Here is a 24,844-nt window from a genome sequence, read left to right as displayed (position 1 = left end):
GTTCATATATTCATTTTTCAAGAGGCCTTTTCCTAATCACCTTATTTTAAACTGCATCACTCTTTTCCCATTTTGCTTTTGCCCTTAGCACATATCACCTTCTCACATAGATGTATTTTATTTTATTGTCAATCTCCCAAGGAAATGGAATGTAAGCTTTGTAAAGTTTTATCTGCTTTATTCATTGCCTTGTCTCCAGTGCCTACAGGAGTGCTTGGAACACAGGAAAACTCAAGTAAACATATGGTGAGTGACCATTCTTGTATGACTGAATGAATGAAATCATAACATCTACACAGAGAAGAATGCTTATTTTCTTGTTTGCTACAGCTAAAGCTGTAGCTTCCTCTAGTACTACTGCCAAGGCATTTAATGTACATTTAAAATAAAGGAGAATTAGGGCAAAAAGCTGCTTTACAGGGCTGAGTACTAGAATAGTATGTATCATAAATGGATTCCTACCCTCCCTGATTTAACAATGTTAGCATTATGCAGATTTTCAAAATAGCATTTACTAGGCTGTGATTTACAGAAATATTATGCTTAGTCCCTAATTAGTTTCTGACACAGAATCAAAAACTGATGGGGGAATTGATGAATACTGTACTTCAATGTGCTTTCAATGATGACTGCAGATATGGAAAACATTCATAAGAAACAAACAGTATAAAGCCTACTTGTTTCTCCTGCAAAACATTAGATTAAGACGTGACCTCACCATCTTTTCAAAGGGAATCAAGAGAGTTTCAATTAGATATCCTCCAGGAGAACAAACTCTAGGCCATGAGGCAAGAAAAAGGGAGACGAAAGACCAAACCAAACAAGAATTTGAGCAAACTCTGGGAGGTGGCGGAGGACCAATCTCCTCTATGAGAAGCATGGCATGCTGCAGTCCATGGGGTCGCAAAGAGTTGGATATGACTTAGTGACTGAAAAACAACTAAAAGACCAACCCAAGCTGCATGGGACCTGTCTTAGGACTGGTGTCTTTCGCCAATAGTAAGCCAGCAAGATGGAGGTACTTTGTAAGATGCAGATGTCACATCCAGAGGAGCTAAAAAGTGAAAACAGCCAAGGCAAAGAGGGGAAGAACACCATGAGGGAAATCCAGGAATGCCTGCCAAGATGTGGGGTGTGTGTAGGGGTAATGCAGCCATGTTTGAGAAGAAAGGAATTTTAGGCACCAAGTTACTGGAACCAGTAAAGTTCCTGGAGAAAATCATTAACTCTTGTCAGACTGCACCTACACCTTTGGACAGACCTTGCATCTTCAACAATCAAATCGCATCTCTGTTGGGACTTTTTTTTTGCCTGTCCTGAAAATGCCCTGCTCCTTCATATGATATCAGAGAAATTCTCTTTCTCTAGTTGCAGATACATCCTGATACGACTGTCCTAACACACTTAGGGCATATCTACTGAAAATACTAGGACCTATTACAGAGGAGGCAAATGACTCTTGTAGCCCAAATCCTCTGGGATTCTTAGTCATCATTTGGTGATTAATTATTTGGCTTGTCATCAGTGGCAGCATACGCCTCTATGATCTCATCTGCAAAAGTGAGATGGTGAACACCAACAGTGTTCCAGGATCTTCTTCTGTACTGTCCGGAATGACTGAGCCTGAAGCCTGTCAGTAGAATTTGATCATCTATTTTTTTCAGAAAGGATGAATTGTTGAAAATTATTTAGCCTCATTTGTGGAATAATATTTAGTACTTTCTAATAAGAACGTGACATGTCACGTTTGTCAGTGTTGTTTTATTGTTATTGGTGGGGTTTGGATACTTTTGAACAAAAAATGCAAAAAGAACATTGATTTTATTGGAGTCTTGTGTGGTTTTTTTTTTTTTTGGTAAGGTATTCTAATAAAGTAAATGTCAATTTCTCAGAATATTTATCTAACCACAGGACAAGATGACAGACACATGGGACAATAAGACTGATTTCTGCTTATCTATAACCACATACAACTGCTTACAGAGGAAATAATTCCCTAAAGAGACCAGCATGCTATGAATAACTTACTATTCTAAAGGTCAGTCAGGGAGTTGGAGAAATATATTCCCTATATTAACAATTTCCAAAAACATTCCTGGTTAATTTATGTATATAATCTGTCTCAGTGATATTAGGAGTCAAAACGAATCTAAGAAAAGACTCTCAATGACAATAACCATCTCAGATTTGGAGCAGGCTTTGAGGCTCGTTTTATTAACTGGCCTTTTGATGACAGACAGACTGCTCTAAGATTTCTCAGAGGTTGCTGTTTGTGTCATCCCAAGGGGATAAATAAGCTTAGCCAGGTATTTTTCTATTTGATTCATGTACTAGCTATCATGGAGAGGGGCTTATATAGTTATATAAATTCAATCTAGATTTTCTATGAATCATATTAGGGTGGGATCACTGCTATTCCAAACTTTCCTAATATTTATTAATGACCCCCTGAATTATTGGGCACTGGCAACTGAAAATGGTGCCAAATCTACTAAATGATATCAGGCTATCCCTGCAGCTTACGGTGCTCTTACTCTATCTTATGGTGCTATCACTTTTCCTCGTTTAGAACACTCAAAACAAAGTAGATACTAAATTAAATATACAGACAGTAGTAAAATTCTAATAAAATCTGAAGGATGAAGGACTATTGACATTACTATTATCAATAAAGGTCAAATATGTCTTATATCTAAATTAAAGAATCTAAAAACTGTAACTAATAGGTTCGTTGGGGCAATGGAGCTGGTGTGATTAGACTGTCTCATGGAAAAAGCTTGTAGACAGAAGCTGTTTAATATTTTAGCTTTAACATCCACCAACTGTGTGACAAAGATCAAATTGGTAGGCCCTTTGAGATTCCACTTCCTCATTTATAAAAGAAGGATAAGGGTAGCAGCAACATCACATGGCTGCTTCTGACTGCTCCTGATACACATATAGTGTTCAATAAATATCCTATGTTCTCATTATGTTATAATGACAATAATCTGTGTCAGGGACTGATAATTGTCTACCAATATCCAGTCCCTTTGTTTCTCAGGTTTAGAATCCCTCATTTTTGGCTCAACACATGGCCTAATGAAATGAAGACGACATTTTCCGTCATCTCTCTTACTTAGGCATAGTATGTAAAAAAGTGATGGCCAATGGGAATTTTTTCAGAGCTTTATGTGTGGCTCTCAGGATATGCCTCAGGAGCACACAGTCACAAAAGATCAGCCCAGAAAAACAAGCATGAGATGAAAGCCTAGAGCCATGCTTCTCATTTAGGAGTACATATCCGAGCATTTCAGTATCTTCTCAAAGTTGAGACCCACATATGAAGGTTCAAATTCATCAAGCCTATACAGTAGGGCTCATAAGTGTAAATCTAAGAAACAGTCCACAGGCGATTTTGATGTGGTTTAAACCCCTCTGTAGGGTCTCCACCAAGTCCCCTACATTTAGAATACGGAGCCTAGGCGACCATCAATGAAACAGAATATCAGCCCAACAGCGAAACAAAGCCTGACCAGAGGACACAGCATAAAACTTCCCTGCTGACGGGGCTTCCCCAGGGTTCGGTGGTAAAGAACTCGCCTGCCAGTACCCGAGACACGTGTTCCATCTCCGATCCAGGAAACGCCCACGTGCTGGGAAGCAACTAAGCCTGTATGCCACAGCTGCTAAGCCTGGGAACCTCAGCCGCTGAGCCCGCACGCCCTAGGGCCGTGCGCTGTGATGCCAGGGGCCACCGCGGCGAGAAGCCCGCACGCCCTAGGGCCGTGCGCTGTGATGCCAGGGGCCACCGCGGCGAGAAGCCCGCACGCCCTGGGGCCGTGCGCTGTGATGCCAGGGGCCACCGCGGGAGAAGCCCGCACGCCCTGGGGCCGTGCGCTGTGATGCCAGGGGCCACCGCGGCGAGAAGCCCGCACACCACAGCCAGGAAAGCCCGCATGAAGCAACGAGGACCCAGCACAGCCAAAATTAAATAATTTTTTTTTAATATTCTGCTTATTTGTTCTTTCAACATGGTGAGCTATGTCTTTTAATTATGAAAAGCTTTGTCTCTTAATCCATTTCCTATGCAAAATCTCAAAGGAAATGGCGACCCACTCCAGTATTCTTACCTGGAGAATCCCACGGACAGAGGAGCATGGCAGGCTCCTCCAAGTCCATAGGGTTGCAAGAGTTGGACACCAATGAGGTATTCTAGATTTCCCTGGATTATATTTGTGTCCACTTTTATTTGAAGAAGCAAGTATATATCAACAAGTGAAAGAAGTCTTGATGAGTCCTCTGTCTCCTCTTGAATATGTAATCCAGGTTAGCCACACACCTCCAGATAGTCATCTCCATGGCTTTCACATAGAGTCACCAACCACTAAGTCCTTCTTCTAGATCAGTGGTTCTCAACTAGGGGTGATTTTGCCAGGGCACATCCGACAGTGTCTGGAGACATTTGCAGCTGTCATGACTGGAGGGGCTAATGGCAACAACCAGAGGGCTGCTGCTGCACCCCATACAACACACAGGACAGACCTCCGCAACAAAATGCTATCCAATCCAAAATCTACAGGGCCAAGGTTGAGAAGGGTTGCTATTGTCCACTCAGTCACATCCAACTCTTTGCAGCCTCATGGACTGCAGCGTGCCAGGCCTCTCTGTCCTTCACTGTCTCCCAGAATTTGCTCAAACTCATGTCCATTGAGTTGATGATGCCATCAAACCATCTCATCCTCTGCCACCCCCTTCACCTCCTGCCCTCAATCCTTCCCAGCATCAGGGACTTTTCCAATGAGAAGGGTACTCTTCCCCTGTAGACATGTGGACAGAATACCCAAATACACATTCTATGAGAAGCAGCTCACATCTAGCTGGATCACAAGCTCTGTGAAGACAGAGGATGCGCTTATTGCGCACAGGGCTGTGTCTGCCCCTGTAAACATCGGCCTTAAGCATCTGTGAGACAGCGCAGGGGAGCAGTGAGGACCACAGGCTCTGCAGCAAGACCACTTGAGCTCCAGCTCAGTGTGATGATGGACAAGTTATGACATCTCTTTGAGCCTCTGTTTCCTTGTCTGTAGAATATAAAAACTGTGATAGAAATTTCCAAACATCCCTGTTATGAAGATTAAATAAGATAATCCATGTAAAGTTCTTAGAACAGTATCTGACACATAATAAATTAATAAAATAATGCTATTTTAAAATAAGTTAATCTGATGAATACATGAATGATTTTATGATGTTCCAAGAGTGCAGAAAATCTCTTCTCCATCTTTTAACCTCTTTGTCCTTTTCCTTCACCCCACCTTAAATCACAGCCTGATAACTAGTTGGAAATAATTGTATTTTTAAATATATGAACATAGATAATAGACATAGAATCTTCATGTCTTCAAATACATTTTTCTCTCTGGGTTTTTCCCTGCATGGGAGCAATTCTATAAATCTGAGACGATTCCATCTTCCCACCTAAGACAGAACCACAGAGAAACATACCTCACACCCTTCTTCCTTCCTCAAATAATGAGCTTGTAATTCATTTCCACAATGTTGGTAATCACAGGAAACATAAACACTGAAAATTTCTGCAACACTTTCCACAGTGGCATTACACTGGAGTGTCAAGATGAAATAGCAGTGTTTCTCTTCTTCCCCTCTGAACACTCCTCCTTGGCCTTTGAAAACTATCCTTTTTAAGCTGGTGCCACAAAGGCTCCCATTCTGCCCCCCTGTGCTCACTGACCTCCTCACTCGGGAGAGTGAGACCCAGAAGCTCAGGCTTGTCAGTACAGCATCCTTACATGCCCAGCAACGTGATGGACAATTCTCTTCCATTGCCTCTTTTAAGTTTCTCAACAATGTTACTAGGCATGCATTGCTATCCCCAGTCATATCAGAGAGTGTGGCTCTAGTTAAGAAATCTGCCCTCGTCAGTGGTGAAATCCAAAATTCCACCCCCACCTGCCAAAGACCAATGCAATTCACACTGTGCTTCTTGGTCCAGCCTGTGCTTGACTCTTTGATGGCCTCCTAGAAAACACACATCACATAATAGCATCTCTCCCCTTTGGACTGATTCTCTTACCCAGGACTACTCCAAACACTCACACTGCCTGTCCCCAAAGGAAGGCGAAGGCAGAGAACTGCCTTCTCAGACATTGCCACAAGACCCTTCTGATGGATTTCTCGTAGTCCAATGAATTACTAAAATAAAGAAATTAATAAGAATATGTCTCCTGTAAGGAAAAGGGTTACTAGTTCAAATGGTTGTTTTTTCCTTTCTGAAATGCTCAGAGACACAATTGCATTAATTCTAGGCATGTGTAGAGATAGCCAGTTTCAAACTGACTCGCCATTTAAAAGACTCACATTTCATCAAAGAGACACACATAATAAATTTACCATATTAGGAAAAAAAGAGCACTGTATTTCTTAATTTTCTTTCTCTGGCATGACAGGCATGTATAGTGTAAGTCAGAGGGGAAAAAGGAAAGTGAAATGCTTCACTCGGGCCAAGCCTCCACCTGAACCTAGAACTCTATGGAGAAGAGAGAGAGACAGGAAGAAAGAAGGGGGAAGTGGGGAGGAGAAATTGGGAGGTTGAGATTGACATATACGTGTAAAAAATGGAAAACTATTAAGAACCTACTGTATAGCATGGGATTGGGGGGAAAGATGGTACAGTCTCTCCAGGGGACATAGATGGTTAACCTTAAAAACGCATTCTGGTGTACCTTAGGTGCAGACAGATATTGCTTGATTTCACTTACACAAGGTGCCTAGAATAGTCAAATTCAGAGAGTCAGAAAGTACACTGGTGGATGCCAGGGGTCAGGAGTGGGGAGGGCGAGGGGGGATTTAGTGTTTAAGGGGGACAGAGCTTCAGTAGGAAGTGGAAAAGTTGGAGAGATGGGTGATGGTGAGAGTTGCACAACCATGTGAGGGTACTTAGCACCACTGAACTGTGCAGTTAGTATTGTTAAAACAGTATTCTTTATACTGTGTGACTTTTACCACAATTTTTTTAAAATTTTTTTAAAAAAACAAGGGGAAAGAAAGCAAAGCAAAGAGGAAAACTACAAGAAGTAAAGAAGCATCGTCATCTCAGTCAAGCAACCTGAAACTCTGAGGGTTTGTTTCATTCACTTTTATTCCCTTGTCACACAAATCAACACACTCATCAAGGCCTATTGATTTTTCCTTCAAGTGCATCTTAAAACATCCATGCTTTGAATATCTACTGAGTGCCTGCTATGGGCAAAGAAATGTGGTATATACCAAGGAGTATATAGTACATACTTAACACATGATTTCTGTAAGCTGCCCAGGATATGTGTGTGTGTTGTATGATTATATGAATAATATAGTATATGGATGTATTTTTTGCTGGCAACAATTCTTATCCTCACAGATCTTGCAATCTCACAAGTTAAAAGTAAAATAGATGTGCAGAAACTAACATAATTAATTTATTTAGACAATGATCCAAAGAGAGTTATAATTATAGGGCAATTACAGTTCAAAGAAGGGAAATAACCTAGCTGGGGCAAGGTTTCAGGCAGAAATGAAATCTAAAACTGCCTAGAACAGTTAAGCTCTTGTGTCTGGATAATTTTTCCCTGTTTTATCAATATTCTTTAAAATCTCAACTCAGTAATTAAAGTATAGCATTTCATGGAGTTATGTTTTAAAAAAAAATGTTTCATTGCCGTGTGAAAAAGACATATGAACGATCAGTATATTTGCCTTCACCAGGTCTAAATCCCCACCATCCACGCTCGATCATGACCTTCTGGTGGGCTTTCAAAGCTCCAGGCTTTCCTCCCTTACCCTGGATCTGGCATACTTCCTCAAAATTAACATTTCTAAAGACCTCATTTTATCCTGTCATTCCCTTATCCTTTGGGGACCCTGGCTTCTTTCCGTTTCTGACCTGGACTTGTCTTTCTGACCCTGCTCCACTGATTTCCCTTCCACCGGCAGCCCCACCTTGCATCTCCCCTGGGACGCAGCCCAGCTGAACGGGAGCTCAGGAGGCCCGTTCTCAGGGTGGGCATGACGCCAGCTCTGCCGCGTGAGCCCCATCACTGTGGGCAAGCTAGGCATTCACTCTCAGAGCCTCATTCTCCTCATCTAGAAAACAGGGACAGCAGCTCTTATCTCAAAATATTAAATGAATTATTAAACAGATCAGAGCCTGGCAGCTACTAAGTACTCAACAATGATGTCTGCTATTTATCTGATTTTTCCCGACAGAATATACTTCTTCTTTTTTTTTAATAATGTCACACTGTTTTTCCTTTGAGAAACTCCCCCTCCTCAGATACCCTCTGCCCTTATGAAGGCATCCCAAAATCTATTAATACCTCATCCATGGAGATGGGTGCTCTATTCAGGCCAAACAAATTGTTCCCTCTGTCTCCTGGGAACTTGGGGACTGCAACTCAAACATTCACATAACAGTATCCCCAAAATTGGCGACTGCTATCTAGATGCGCAAGGTGATCCTTCCCAAGACATAATTATTTAATTCTCCATTCCTCGGAGCTGGCCAGGATCCCACCATTGATTTTCTCTTTTGCTTAAGTTTTCCTGAGTTGCTTTCAGACACTTGCAACCAACTATTAATAACTGATACATTAACCTGCTCACTCCAAAGAAGACTCCATGGCCATCCCTTCTGTAGACACTCGCTTCATCTCACAAAGAAAGACTCTCTAATGTGCCTTTCACATATCCATATCCACCCATCCCTCAAGATCCAAACTCCTCAGTAAATACCCATCCACATGGATCTCCTTCTCTGTTCTTCGATATCTAACATCTAACCACTGATTTTATCTTCCCATTATAAAACAGCACCTTGAACCATCCAGTGTGTGGTAATGTGTTTTTACCTTGTATAATCAACTGGCTCCTAAACCCTTTGGAAATAAAACCTATATCTTATACACTGGTTCTGTGCAGTATTTAACCCTGAGGGGACACTGGGTATCTATTATTAGCTTGCTGATTGGCTTATCACAAAAAGTTGAGAATTTGTTATCTCCTCGTCACTCAAAGTCCCACATTTTTGTGAACTTCTTATGAATTCTGCTCAGCCTGTTCTCTCTTTAGTCATCTTAATTACACTAGAATTTTCCAATTTTCTCAGTTTATTATTGGACACAGTTGCCTAATATAGCTTTGTGAATTGATAAAGCAATGGTTTTCTATAGTTTTAAGAAATATGAAAAGAAATAAGTAATTTTCAGTGCCATGAGAACAGTACATTTGCTTGATGGTTGGTTTTAGGTGTTCACCAGTTCCTCCCCAAATTAAACCTAATCAGAAAACAGCAACATCTTATAGACCCAGTAAGTTTCCTGCCATCTGGTCTGAAAAGGAAGTCAAGAAACATTAGTAGGTGGCAGTGGCTAAAGAGAGAATTAATAGTACTGTGGATATTTTTTCACTCTGAATATTCAGCTTTATGTATTCAGCTAAATACAAGGACCTTCCAGGAATACTATCTGAATCTTTAGCACAGAATTTTCCTCTTTGTTTCATGCAAGTTCCATCTCTGGAAATAGTAATGTCTTAACCAAATACCCTAGCTAGTCTCTGAAATTGGACATCAAATCTTATAAGAATCACTTGAATCTCACTAACATCAAGCTTTAGAATATAATTTTCTTTCATCTTTTGTTTTATATCATGTTTACCCAAAGTTTTTTCCTCCGGACTGAAGGACATTTTGTGTCCAAGACCAGACATGAACAGTTGTTTATTTTTTTCATGTCGTCCATGGTCTAAGCCTCTCCAATTGTTTGCCATACACATGATTACTGCCTGTTCCTTGATCTTTAGGAAAGTCAACAAGACCAGCATGGCAGCCTTAACCAAACAGGAAAGTGGATCCTTAACCAAGCAATGGAAGAAAGGAACTGAGAGTCTTTTGGCAAAGATGATAAAGCATTTTGTATTATCTCCATGCTTCCACAGAAAGCTCTTGATATGCTCTGAAGCCCTCCCAAGCTCAGATCCTTTAACGGTCCCCTTTTCTTAAAGGATAAAATCAAACCTCCTTAACATGACATACAAATCCCTTCATAATCTGGCCCCTGCATAAATCTCCAACATCATCTCTCACCACTTTCTTTCTCAATACTATAAAATATTCTACCTCCCTTAGATTATAAATGCTTGTGCCAGACAGTTTTTTAAAGTAAAAGTTCTAAGGAACTAGAAGTAAAATAAAAAAGGAGGAACAAAAATTGGCAAAAATAACTCTGAAGTCACAAGGGAAGTACACAGCAAAGGAAGGAAAAGGAGCCTCTTGGGTTATCAGTTTCTATGTTATCATGTTACTCTAGGGCTTGCTAGGCGGCACTAGTGGTAAAGAACCTGCCTGCTTGCCAGTGCCAGAGACCTGGAGAAATAAGAGACTAGGCTTTAGTCCCTGGGTCAGGAAGATCCCCTGGAGAAAGGTACAGCCACCCACTCCAGTATTCTTGCCTGGAGGATCCCGTGGACCAATGAGCCTGGAGACTCCTTGGACTGAGCACATACCCACGGCACGCGTGTTCCTCTAGACGTGCCAGGAACGTATCTAAGAGGTAACTGGACTGATGGGCCCCATTGCAACCACCCAAAATTTCAGCAAGAAGACTGAGGGAAGGAGGATCACAGCCAGAGTCATCTCTTTCCCCTTGACCAAGAGAGAATGGACCTGGCTACACACCACATCATCCATCACACACATCATCATGATTAAACATAACGACAACCATGAATATTCTACATGACTAAACAATTCTGTTTCATAGGTTTGTTTTCACTTAAACCCTTTTGCTTAGCTTCTATTAGTCTCTTCAATACATGGGGCTCTTAAGACTCAGGGCAGTTGACAAAATTGTGGATTATACAACAAAACTCATAGTCATTCATCACTTAATCCACCATCAACCCAGGCCAGCCAGCAGGAGATGGAGATTTGCTGAGGCACAATCCGTTACACCAACATCTCAATGGAAACCTTGGAGCAGGACAGTCATATAATCTCTTCCACTCACTAAATTCTGCCTACTCAGCCCCCTCTCTCTTCTGTTGTGGACACGTCTCTCCAGGCTAGCATTCTACCCTTCGTAGCAACAGCTCTCAGCCTTTACGCAAACCCCTGACTCTGCTACCACTGTTCACCGTCACTCCAGCTCAGCCACCCAGTCGTGTCTGACTCTTTGCCACCCCATGAATCGCAGCACGCCAGGCCTCCCTGTCTATGACCAACTCCCGGAGTTTACTCAAACTCATGCCCATCGAGTCGGTGATGCCATCCAGCCATCTCATCCTCTGTCGTCCCCTTCTCCTCCTGCCCCCAATCCCTTCCAGCATCAGGGTCTTTTCCAATGAGTCAACTCTTCGCATGAGGTGGCCAAAGTACTGGAGTTTCAGCTTCAGCATCAGTCCTTCCAATGAACACCCAGGACTGCTCTCCTTCAGGATGGACTGGTTGGATCTTGCAGTCCAAGGGACTCTCAAGAGTCTTCTCCAATACCACAGTCCAAAAGCATCAATTCTTCGGTGCTCAGCTTTCTTTATAGTCCAACTCTCACATCCATACGTGACCACTGGAAAAACCATAGCCTTTGCTGGCAAAGTAATGTCTCTGGTTTTTAATGTGCTGTCTAGGTTGGCCATAGCGTTTTTTCCAAGAAACAAGCATCTTTTAATTTCATGGCTGCAGTCACCATCTGCAGTGATTTTGGAGCCCAGCAAAATAAAGTCTGTCACTGTTTCCTTCATTTCCCCATCTATTTGCCATGACGTGATGGGACTAGATGCCATGATCTTAGTTTTCTGAATGTTGACTTTTAAGCCAGCTTTTTTACTTTCTTCTTTTACTTTCACTAAGAGACTCTTTAGTTCTTCTTCACTTTCTGGCATAAGGGTGGTGTCATCTGCATATCTGAGGTTATTGATAGTTCTCCTGGCAATTTTGATTCCAGCTTGTGGTTCATCCAGTCTGACATTTTGCATGATGAACTCTACATATAATTTAAATAAGCAGGGAGACGATATACAACCTTTATCTACTCCTTTCCTGATTTGGAACCAGTCTATTGTTTCACGTCCAGTTCTAACTGTTGCTTCCTGACCTGTATACAGATTTCTCAGGAGGCAGGTAAGTGGTCTCGTATTCCCATCTCTTGAGGAATTTTCCACAGTTTGTTGTGATACACACAGTCAAAGGTTTTGGTGTAGTCAATAAAGCAGAAGTAGATGTTTTTCTAGAACTCTCTTGCTTTTTCGATTTTGGCAATTTGATCTCTGGTTTCTCTGCCTTTTCAAATCCAGCTTGAACACCTGGAAGTTCACGGTTCACATATTGCTGAAGCCTGGCTTGGAGAATTTTGAGCATTACTTTGCTAGCATATGAGTGCAATTGTGCAGTAGTTTGAATATTATTTGGCATTGCCTTTCTTTGGGATTGGCATGAAAACTGACCTTTACCAGTCCTGTGGACACATGACATGAAAAGGTCACTCATGAAAAGGTTTGCTCACATTCTCATCTATATTTAGATCCTCTCTCAACCACCTGCAGAGCCAGAGAGGGATCAGCACTTTCCTGACTTTCCACTGCTGCACTTATACCCCAATTTGTGGCTCAGGTAGTAAAGAATCCACCTGCAATGCAGGAGACCTGGGTTCAATCCCTGGGTTGGGAAGATCCCCTGGAGAAAGGAAAGGCTACCCACTCCAGTATTCTGGCCTGGAGAATTCCGTGGACTGTATGGTCCATGGGGTTGCAAAGAGTCAGACATGACTGAGTGACTTTCACTTTCACTTTCTCTACTTTTATGGAAAATCTCTTCTCTTTTGGAGTTAATGCAGCTTACTAATTTTCTTCCCCATCTAGGTCTCCAACCGTGACACTCACACTTCAAAAGTCTAAAGCCTGGCTTAAGGCTGCCCTACTCAAGATGCCCTCTCAATGGTTTTGATGTTTGTTCTAACGTGATCTCACTGCTATTTTATCTCAGCTGTCTCTATGATTGTGTCTTTAATCACCTTCCATCCAACTTTGCAATAACAGTACGCCAACTCCACTAAACTGTAGTGAGAATTCCTCCAACTGACCCTGAAACCTGAAACCTTCCTAACACAGCTTCCCACCTCACCCACTTCATCACACTACTCTGACTTTTATTCTCATGGTGACTGCTATTCCTCTGTCCCAATCCATTTTCCATGACCATCACTTCTATCTGGGTTTGAGAGAGTCAATTCTCAGGCAGGTCGGTAAGAAATCCGGGGTCCCCAAGGAGAAGAGAGGGGTCTGGGGTTCTCAAGGAGGAGGAGAGGACAAACTTTTTTTTTCTCTACATTCCTTAGTCTTAGTCACATAAAATGGTTTTTTTTCTTTAAGCCTGGAACTGATGATTACACAACTCAGTTTAAACTCTGTACTAAGGATTATATAACAACAATGTATCCTGCTTGAGGACAGTTTCTGCTTCCTGAAAACCTTCTGGCTAATCCTGTTATCTTAAAACGTAAATTATGGGAGTGGGTCTAGTAAGATCTTTACAACCTTGAGACATTCTTTTGAGTTATTCTAATAACAAATTTAAAAAGTATATATAACTCCCTCGCTTAGACTAGCAAGGGGGGCGCTCTCCATTCCCCTTCTGATGTCTGTATCAAAAGCATTCTCGGTCCCTTTTTATACTTTAATAAAACTCTGCTACACAAAAGTTCTTGAGTGATCAAGCCTGGTCCCTGGTCCTAAAGTTAAATCTTCTTTTTCGGAAATCACAAATCCGACACCGCTCACCGTAAGCTATCAGGTTCCCTTGCTTCTCTACCTCTCTGGAAACCGCGGCCCATACTTTCAAAGATATTTTCACTGTCACTAACTGTTGAATCCTCTTGATGGCTGGCCGCATGAGTCTTGTGCAGTCTCCCAGGTGGAGTCTCCCACATCTGCTTTCTTTATTCCTATTCCTTGGCTCTGAAAACTTACAGAACAGTACAAAGGAGTATTGGATATTTCCCCTACAAAAGCAAGCTACTGAACATCTGGTAGCTCTATGACAACTGTCAGAAAACTTTTCAGGGGCTTCCCTGGTGGCTCAGTGGTAAAGGATCTGCCTGTAAATCCAAGAGACACAGGTTCAATCCCTGATCCAGGAAGATCTAACAAGATATTGAGCACCTGAGCCCACGGGCAACTACTGAGCCTGTGCTGTGGAGCCTGGAGTCACAACTACTGAGCCCACATTTCGCAGCTCCTGAAGCCTGTGCACCTTGGAGCCCACGCTCTCTGAGAAGCCCCCACAATGAGTAGCCCATGCACTGCTACCAGAGAAAAGGCCCAGAGAAAAGCCTGGTTAGCAACCAACACCCAGCACAGCCAAAAATAAACAAACAAATAAAATTATTTTTTAAAAAAGAAAAGTCGTGTTTTTCTCTTGTACAGATTTAGCACTGCTATATCTAAAACTCACTTGCACTAGGCTCTGCATACATGTATTTTCTTTTCCTTTCCCGTAACTAGCGCTCTTAAGGACACAGTCTACAATCATTGCCTCCATTTCTTCACTCTATACTCACTCCTTAACAAAAGCCCTTGGTTCTATTCCTACCATACTAATAAAATTTAAGAAGGTACATCAACTGTATTTTTTTCCTTTTTAATTTCTCAAACTCCTTGACTCCAACAAACGCCTGACCTGGCCACATAGCCTGCTGACAAGAATACAGACCGGACTGTATGACCCAAGCCTGGCTCAGGCATCTCTCATGTACCAGAGGTTAAGCTGGGCCCCAAGATTCCAAGACAGACACCCACATGGCAGCCAGCTCAGGCCCACAAGCCCAGCTATCACCAGCCAATGAGCACTCAGAGTTGTTCCATTCCTGGTAGATGACAGAGACAATCCCTGGTCATTTCTCCTCCTCCGTACCTGATCCTCCAGAGCCTAGAGACTGAATTGAATCCAGTTCCCTATTTTCAGTAAAACCCTCAGTATTCAACTCTCCTGAACAACACCTTCCAACAAAGTCCTTAAAAAGTGAGGATATGTGTTTTGCAACATTTGCTACTTACAGTCAATACTGGTCAAAATTACTTCTCATGAATTTTTATGCCGAATTTTTATTTTATTTCTGGGTTGGAAGATCCCCTGGAGAAGGAAATGGCAACCACTCCAGTATCCTTCCCTGGAGAATCCCATGGACGGAGCAGCCTAGCGGGCTACAGTCCATGGGGTCAAAAGAGTTGGACATGACTTAGCGTCTAAACCACCACCACCACTAACCTAACCAAAAAGTTTTGGAAACTCCTGACGTCATGACTTCTCTGAAGGGATTCACTTATTTAGATGTGCACTGGATTTTCACTATCTCCCTTTTTTTATATGCAATAGGAATGGCTGATCTTACAAAGATAAGCAAGATACAGTGCCTGACTTCAAAGAATTCAGTCTAGAGGAACAAAGAGGCCAAGGATAATGACTGTAAGAGATGAGTGTACAAAGTCTCCTAAGAGGATTCTAAGACAAAGAGAATTATTTCTTCTTGGGAAAATCAAGAAACCTCCACTTATATTCCTGAACAGATTGTAATCCAACCCTTTTGTCATTACTTTTTCTTTCTCTGTGGACCATTACTATATTTGTAATGCAGTCTAAGCAAAAGAACTCTTAATATTAACATGGATTTTTAATATGAATTTTTTAAGTGCTTAGAGTACATTAACCTATACTCCTCCACTTCTGTTAAAATGAGACCTAAATTTTATTTCCAGTAGGAAACAACATAGAATAATTACATGTTTTAAGTGTATATACTAGAACTCTAGCATCAGAAATGTGCATCACGTGTATGAGTAAGTATACTTTCCTAGGTACAGGTGTGTGTACACACACACCATCACTGTCAGTTTTGTGTATCCTTCCTATTTTAATCAGTCCACACACGAAAAAAAATGAAGAGTACATTTGCGGCACTTGCAGTTGCTTTTCACTCAGCAGCTCTTCTTCGGTAATTCCTCTTTTTTTGCAACTCACACTCCCATCCACAAGGGGAAACAGAAGATGTCATTTTCCTGTGATGTGCATCCTCTAGACACAGTGCCCAGAGACGATCTCATGACTCAAACAAGGACAGCCAATACACTTCCTGTGAGTTCGGAAATTTGTGAACGGCAGTTTCCCTCTTAGGGCCTGCATGGCAATATACAAAAAACTTGGGAACTTCTGGAAGCAAAATTCTACCACGTGTGTCAAAGAACAGAGGAAGCCTGTCTTCAGAGTGAGAGCAAATCAAAGCAGAAGGAGCACTGACAAGGATCTGAAGCAGCATTCCCAAATATCTCACTGTGCTCAGTTTCAGGTCTGCCCCTCACCCGGAATTCTTTGACACACTTCATTTTTTTTTACACATTTCCCTTTTTGCTTAAGTTCAGCTTGAGTTTCCGCCACTTGCTAATTAAAACAAAAAAAAAGCTGGATAATAAAATTCTATATAACCAGTTATAACAGGAAGAACAGACTGCTCAGGTAGTGTAGACTGTGCATCCAACAGACTGGCCAAAAAAAAACTAAAGCTCTCACTGTTTGTGAGAACCAGTTCAGAATACATAGTAAATCTGGAGGACAGAAACTATAGAGGTTGTTATTACTCTAAACCTTAAAGTCATTCTTGACTCTTAGTCTTCTGCTTCCTCAAAGTTCACTTCTCTTATATTTTACCCCTCACCAAGTCCTGCCAATTCTTTCTTTAAAATGCCTCTTATAACTACACTATCTTATCCATTTAAATTATAACTACTCTAGTCCAGACTTTCTTAGCTAAATGGACCCCTATTCCCAGTCTCCTCACGTGCACATATTTTGCATGCTTCTCTCAAGGAGATTTTAAAAACTACACATGTCATGCTTCCAGGTCTTAAATTTCCAGTGGATCTTACTGTTAACTGAATGATAATTTTAAAACAGGCATAAGCCCTTTTACAATCTAGATTCCATCTACCTCTCAAACTTACATATCCCTTCTCCTTTCTATGACTTCAGAATATATCATCAATTTGTCATCATCAGAATGAGCAGCACATGTCAAGCCCTGGGCTTGTGACTTTATGATCTCTATAACACTTAGAACAACTGTGGTGGTTTCCAAGCAAGCCTTCAAATTCTTTGACACTGTTCCCACTGAAAGATGGCGACTATGTCCCGACTGCTAGAATCTATGTTTGTAAGTAACAGAATGCAGCAACACTGACACTGTTTAACCTCGCAGACTAGGTCAGGAAAGAAAACATAACCTCTGCCTGGCTACAAGGAGACAGAAAAAAAAAAAAAGATGGTGACTAACTCAATCTACGTAACCATTTATAATGGAAAGAGCAGGCAGTGTAAATCTCTTGGTACACTCACCTTTGGAGGCTTGAGTCGCCAGTAACAAGTCTGAAATACCAGGCTGCAAGGAAGCTCAGGCCTCAAAGGGAGACCATTCATAGGTGATCCAGATAAGGGCCCCAACTGAGATCCCGGCAACAACCAACAACAAGCACAGAAAGTTACTGCAGACTGCCCTCGATGACCCTGGCCCTCAGCTGTCAGGTCACCCCCGGGAGTCAAGCTTTCCCGGCTGAGACAGCAAAGAACAGAGATGAATCATACCCCGCTCCGTGCTGTCCGTACTCCTGACCCACAGAATGCAACAGGCACAAGCACTGCTTACTCTGTTTTATTGCTAAGATTTAGAGTGACTTATCATTCAGCAATACCAACCGGAAACTATCTCAGTACCTGGGAGTGGGGCACTGCCCCAACAAAAGCCTTAAAACATGTGACACTGGCTTTGGGACTGAACTGCTGGCAAAAGCTGGAAGACCCTTGAGGGGATCCTCTAGCCAAAGATTTATAGCCCTTGAGGAAGCTCGTGGTGGCAGCTTGAAAGACATTAAGGTAAATGTGTTGGAAGCTGAAATTTCGAAAGAGGGCCTTTGTCATTAAGTGAAAGAAAGTTTGGCAACGCTGTTGCATGTAGTACCATGGAAAATAAGAAATAATTATTAAAATACATTTTCAAGCGAATTCTCCCTGGATATGAAAAATACAGACCAGGAGACATGAGCTTCAGAACAAACTACCCAGTTTCCAAGCAAAACAGAAGAAACAGAAAATAGCCAGGCTTTCATGAGCTCGAAATTAACACACTTTCTGGCAAAATAGTCTTAAAATAAGAAATGCCCTTAGGAAAGAAAAAGAAAAATGCAGGTCACTGTCGGGAACACATGATGAAGCCAAGGATGTGACTTCAGAAACTACTGGGACTTCAGACACTCTTAATGTGAAGACCCCTGGATTACATGCTCAGGCTATCCTTAAGTGACTCACTTGCAATTATTAAAATGCGATAGAAGTGATTGATATATATATATATATATATGTATATTCAGACACTCAGTTGTGTCTAACTCTTTGAAACTCTACGGACTGTAGTCCTCCAGACTCCTCTGACTATGAGGTTTTCTTGGCAAGAATACTGGAGGGAGTTGCCATTTCCTTCTCCAAGGGATCTTCCCCAACCAGGGATCGAACCTGGGTCTCCTACATTGCAGATGGATTCTTTACCAACTGAACCACCAGGGAAGCCCAATATGCTGTGTGACCCCAGAGGATAAGTCATCAGTGGCCGTACAGCTTTCACATAGTTCTTTTAAGACACTCATCTTTAGAACTCTGAACAACCATATAAGAAATCCAACAAGCCTGAGGCCACGATGCTGTGAGCAAGCCCAGACCACATGAAAAGGCCGCACATAAATGCTGTGGCCAGACGTCCTATTTGATATCCCAGAAGACTAACAAACAATCATCAGACAAATTAGTGAAGATGGTCCAGATGATCCTGGCTTCAAGCTGTCAAGTCAGCCATCAGGTCTCCCCAGCTGAGCCCCTTGACATCACTGAGCAAAGACCAAGTGTTTCTGTTGGGTCTTTTAAATTTCTGACCCACTGAAACTCTGAAAGCAATAAAATGCTTGTTTTTATGGCACTAAACTCTGTGATAGTTTGCTGAAGGAATAAATGAATGAACAAATGTTGCCAAGTGAGAATGTGAGCCTGCTGTCACAAAAAAATCCCAATTTTTCAAGAGAAGCCAGATATAAATAATGTTATGTGCCATTTCCCAATTTCTAAATGTCGCCAACTAACTAGAAAAATGCTAAGCCATTTTGGGGATGGGTAAACTTAACATGGCACCCCACTTCAGTACTCTTGCCTGGAAAATCCCATGGACGGAGAAGCCTGGTAGGCTGCAGTCCATGGAGTCGCGAAGAGTCGGACATGACTGAGCGACTTCACTTTCACTTTTCACTTTTATGCTTTGAAGCAAATGGCAACCCACTCCAGTGTTCTTGCCTGGAGAATCCCAGGGATGGGGTCGCACAGAGTTGGACACGACTAAAGTGACTTAGCAGTAGCATCAGGAAACTTAACATTCGACAGGCATGGATTCCACTTTAAAGTTGCCCTTCACTCACACTATTGGAAGGATCTTAGACTTTCTTAATCTTCTTAATTACTTAGGATAGTGCTTTGCAAGGGCTTCCCTGGTGGCTCAGGTGATAAAGAATCTGCTTGCAATGCAGGAGAGCCAGGTTTGATCCATGGGTCAGGAAGATCCCCTGGAGAACGGAACGGCAACCCACTGCACTATTCTTGCCTGGAGAATTCCATGGATAAAGGAGTCTCGCAGTCCACAGGGTTGCAAAGAGTCGGACACAACTGAGCGACTAATCAGTGCCTTGCAAAATACACATAACTGGATAAGCAAATAATGATGCTTCAAATACTTGACGCTCTGCTTCCATTCAGCTGTATATTAAGATGCTACTCAAGTTACTCTCTCATATTTCAAAGGAAACTGCTTCAGTTTCTGATTCAAAATGATCACCTGGATTTCATATGACCATCCCACACCCAAGATTCTAAAGCTAAACTTCCAGTCCCAGCTGTTAAAGAGTTCAGAAATGTCATTCTGTGTGTTCTCAGTAATAAAGAGGAATGGCAAAAAAAGAAAATAGACTGGATTTCCATGGGTGGCAAAACAAGAGAACCAGGTTTTACATTTTAGTTCCACAGTTGATAAATAAGGGCTCCCAACAGCAATTTTGCTTTCCTTTTTACTACTGTTAGTATTTTTAGATTCTACAACAAAAATTTTATTTCAGTTGACCTTCCAACGTTCTCTAGTAGCATGCTTTCTCTTTTCTCCATAAAAATAATTAAGTAGGAATTTTTTACTGCTTGCTAATTACTTAAATTCTTAACTCTAATAAAAGTCACATCTAAATAATTGAGGTGTATCTGATTCTAAAACATGGATCACTTAGCAACAAGTATAATTATGTAGAGCTGAGAATACTTTTAGGATAAAGAAATCATACTAAGAGAAAAACACTTCCAATGTACCCTATGCTCCTAAGAGACCCACAGCAACTCTCATCAACTTTTGAAGATGTAAAAGGAAATGAAATATATTAGTATTCCTTTTCTTTGTACAGTCCAACATGAATAGCCTTGAAGTATCTATCCATAGGAGATATCAAGAAATTCCAGAGGAATTCAACATATTAAATAAGTATAAGTCCAAAAGAGCAAAATGTCTTTTTTCTAGTCTTCTACAGTCAGTATTTAGGGGTATTATTTTTAATGATTATGTAGATTAACTCACCATATACAGTTCTTTAATAATGGCATTAATTTTGTATGCAAGCAAATTTTATTTTTTAAATAGGTTCTGTGGTGATTTAAATTGAAAGTTAACAGCGAGAAAAATTTATTTATCCAAACCTATTATTCAAAATTTAGGTGTTATAAAGCTATGGACTTCCTACCGAATAAGAAAATAGATTTCTATTCACTTTTTCTGTTATGTCTGAGTAACACCAGATACAATGCCCGTGGTATGGAAAGAACCATTACCTGAACTCTCATAGAGACACACAGGTGAAATGGTAAATACAGCCTGAGGAGGGGCGTGGGGGCTGAGCGCCCAAAATGTAGGGTCGTACCATAAGAAGTTGGTCTTGCAGCCCCACCACTCACTTACCTTTTGCTCTGATAAAGTTATTTCACCTCTTTAAACCTAAATTGTGCATGCTAACTCTCTTCAATCATGTCCGACCCTTTGCGACCCCATGGACCATACACCACCAGGCTCCTCTGTCCATGGGATTCTCCAGGCAAGGATGCTGGAGTGGGTTGCCATTTCCTCCTCCAAGGGATCTTCCCAACCCAGGGATCAAACCCACATCTCTAATGTCTCCTGTATTGGCAGGCAGGTTCTTTACCACTGGCGTCACCTAAATTTATTCGCTTGGAAAAATGGAATTATAATACCTTGCTTTAGGGTTGACATGAAACTTAAAATAAATGCATATTTCTTGCATATGCCATTGAAATGAAGAGAAAGTTGTTAAGTGAGCATGGCCTGCTTTAGTCTGATTAATGCAAGACAATAGCATGTTAAAAGCACCTGAAATAATGGTGTTACAAATGGTAATGATCACAAAGAATCCAATTGACTTTTGTTATAAATTTAAGACACAGAGTGAATTCTCTAGGCTTCCTATATAACACCTTCTCTAAGTGCATATTTCTATACACATGGGTGCTATGGGTTAAGAGAAGCTTCATACATTATAGAAATTCTAGCACATCAGCAGAGAATTTAGGTGCAAAAATGTTCACTGAGCATTGTCGTTAATCACTGAAAAATCAGGCAACATTAAATTGTTCATCTATAGGAGGAAGGGAAATTTTAATATATTCATTCAACCACTCTATTCAGATAAGCCACAAAAACATAATTTTAAGCAAAAAATAAAATCAAATAAAAATAAGTTGAAGAAATGATTATGTATAATATAAAACCACTTTTATGAAATTTTAAAGCATGGAATTATTTAAACAGATTTATACTTAATAATGAATAATATACCTAATAATTGTGTGATAATAGACATAGAAATGACAAAAGTTAAATTCAGGGCCAGGTAGGAGGCAGGAGACAAGGCAATAATATCAGGCAGGGGTCCACAGAGGGCTTCAACTCTATCCAACATGTTTCACTTTTTCAAAAATTAAATGAGAGTGGAAAAAGGTGGTAAAATGTTTAGATTCTATAGAGCTGGCTAGTAGGTATATGGAGCTTATAATATTCTCCACATTTTTTTTATATGTGAAATATTTTATAATAAAAAGAAGTTTTACCATCATATAAATAACAACAGGCAATTTCCCATAACAGACAACAGCTGTTGCTGAGATAATCGGGAGATCAAAAGGAACAGGAATGTCAGGGGTGGGAAAGAGATTAAATTAATAAGAAGGCTGGGTAAGGAAGTTCCTCTCTGACTCTGAAACCAAGAAGATAATTTTCCTTCCAAGGATTAAGAGAAGAATTCAGCTATATAAGATGGGAAGAAGAAAAAAATGATTCATTGTTAATCAAGATATCAGCGTATATTATCCAAAAACAACATTAAGCTTAAAATACTTACTACAACCCCACTCTTGGTGGTAGTTTCTCTGTATGTGAAGTTGCAAATTGCCCAGGCTAAATAGTATGTGGACATGAGAGGGGTCTGTGAAAAGTGATCCGTAACCCATCCATCTTCCTCAAACACAGAAGTTTCCACTGGCATATTGGATAAAGATAAATAGCTTGCTTGATGCTTGATGCTGATTTTGAAAGTAGCCTTGTAGATTGGCTCGTCAAAACAAGGAAATGCCTTTCTGGCATGTGTAGGTGAAAACTGAGTAACACCAAGGAATCTGGAAAAAAGAAAATGACATTCTCAGTAACATTTATGACTTAAGTTATGACCACTTTATATACTTCTGTTAATAAAATATATTTGCAAATTACAAGACACTTTTTTCCAGAACCAAACTTAAGTACATGAATGGTACAAAAGCATACTTCATGCATATTTCCACAACAACAAAAAATTTTCAGGAAATTTTTTGTCTCAACTAAAGTAAATTCTCTAAACCCAGTGAAAGTGAAAGTCGCTCAGTCGTGTCCGACTCTTTGCAACGCCATGGACTATACAGTCCATGGAATTCTCCAGGCCAAAATACTGCAGTGGGTAGCCTTTCCCTTCTCCAGGGGATCTTCCCAACCCAGGGATTGAGCCCAGGTCTCCCGCATTGCAGGTGGATTCTTTACCAGCTGAGCCACAAGGGAAGCCCAGTGTTGTGCTTATTGGACACATTACAGAAAAACAACTCGTCGTCATATTGGAAAATATTAGAAAATAGTCATTCTCCCTTGTGGTATGCCTCTCTCTCCTCTCTGAAACTTTCAACCAGTAAAGACAATGAAATCAAATCCAAAAGTTGTCATTAGACACAAGTAAGACACAGATGATCACTAAGAAACAGCTAGTCCTCAAACTTCAGCCAGACGTGGCCTGGTTTTGTTAAGGAAAAAGACTTTGAAACCTGATAAAACGTGGTCTGCATTCTGACTCCACGACATCTCTTAACCATATCATCTTGGATGATTACTAAATTTCTGTAAGGTGCAGCTATGCATTGCTTAAAAAGAAATAACCATGCCCAACTTAAAAAGCATTGCAAAGCTTAGCAGAATGGAAAAGGAGGATGTAAAGGTGTGACTAGATGAACAGCACCCAGCAGGCAGGTAATAAACGGCAGCCACTGGTTCACAGCATCTTCGACCTTTCTTAGAATGAAATAACATACATTTACACAGAATAATCCAGAGACCAATGGTTTTTACCACTCACAATATATATTTGCTATATATGTTATTACATGTTAATAAGATAAATTAATATAATAAATATCTGTATAGTAAATATGCATGTCAATATGTGCATATATATATTATATTGAATCCACTCTGGTTTTCAGATCAAGCTGTAAAGTTGCAGCTCATTTTAACTCTAGAAACACCCTCTGCATTTTTTCAAATCAAAATACCCAAACTATGTACTTGAAGACAGACACTCCTTTAACTTAAAAAGAGGGCCATTATTTGTGAAAAGATTCCTAAGTTAATTACCCTTGTTATATGTGTGTGTGCGGTTATTCCCTCAGCTGTCCTACTCTTTGCCACTCCGTGGACTGGAGCCCTCCAAGCTCCTCTGTCCATAGGATTTCCCACGGCAGAATTCTGGAGTGAATTGCCATTTCCTTCTCCAGGGGGTCTTTCTGACGAGATTGAATCTGGGTCTCCTGCACTGAAGGCCGATTGAGCCACTGAGGGAAGCCCCAAGCCACTGGAGAAGCCCCAAGCGTTTTAAATAATACTAGTTAAAACTGTAGCTAAGGCAAGTCAATATCAAACCCTTGGTAAAACATTACTGAGTGCTGTGGCCATCTCTTTAGAAGGCTCTTATCCCCACAGTCATTCTGCCACCCACCCTGCCTTCCCCATCATCAACAGAGTTCTTGCTTAATCTCACAGGGCACACTTTCCCGCTGAGCCCAAACTTGGCCTCAAAATTATTCTCAACACAGCACTTCAGGGAGCTATACCAATCAATAGAGGCTGACATGAGTATTGAATCTTCTTGGCTATCCCTGGATCAAACCATAAAATGTAAATGTTTATACTTTTAAAACGTATGACACGTGTATTATTGAAGGACTATTTTTTAAAAGCTTAGTTTTCAACCAGAAAAAATAAGATATTTTAAAGATTAATTGTATATTTCCTCTGAGAGAGGGGTTTCGAGAATTATCTTGAAGCATTACTGAGCTGCTACATACCAGGCTTGGGTAAATCACTTTACTGCCTGAGTTTATTTTTTCATTAGT

The 24,844-nt window shown here is 40.9% G+C and overlaps 1 protein-coding gene across 3 annotated transcripts in view; it reads right to left on the bottom strand.

The window, feature by feature from the left end:
* Positions 1-24,844, bottom strand: part of TRHDE (thyrotropin releasing hormone degrading enzyme) — a 409,604-nt gene that overhangs the window by 373,689 nt on the left and 11,071 nt on the right. For all 3 annotated transcript variants that reach the window (XM_070454203.1, XM_070454204.1, XM_070454205.1), the window contains exon 2: positions 22,555-22,828. In XM_070454203.1, coding sequence (XP_070310304.1) covers positions 22,555-22,828 — 274 coding nt within the window. The remainder of the gene's footprint in view (positions 1-22,554; positions 22,829-24,844) is intronic.

Source organism: Odocoileus virginianus, chromosome 24, assembly GCF_023699985.2.
Source record: "Odocoileus virginianus isolate 20LAN1187 ecotype Illinois chromosome 24, Ovbor_1.2, whole genome shotgun sequence".
Classification (NCBI taxonomy): Eukaryota; Metazoa; Chordata; class Mammalia; order Artiodactyla; family Cervidae; genus Odocoileus; species Odocoileus virginianus.
The sequence above is the reverse complement of the archived record's forward strand: the minus strand, read 5'-3'. Positions and strand labels throughout refer to the sequence as shown.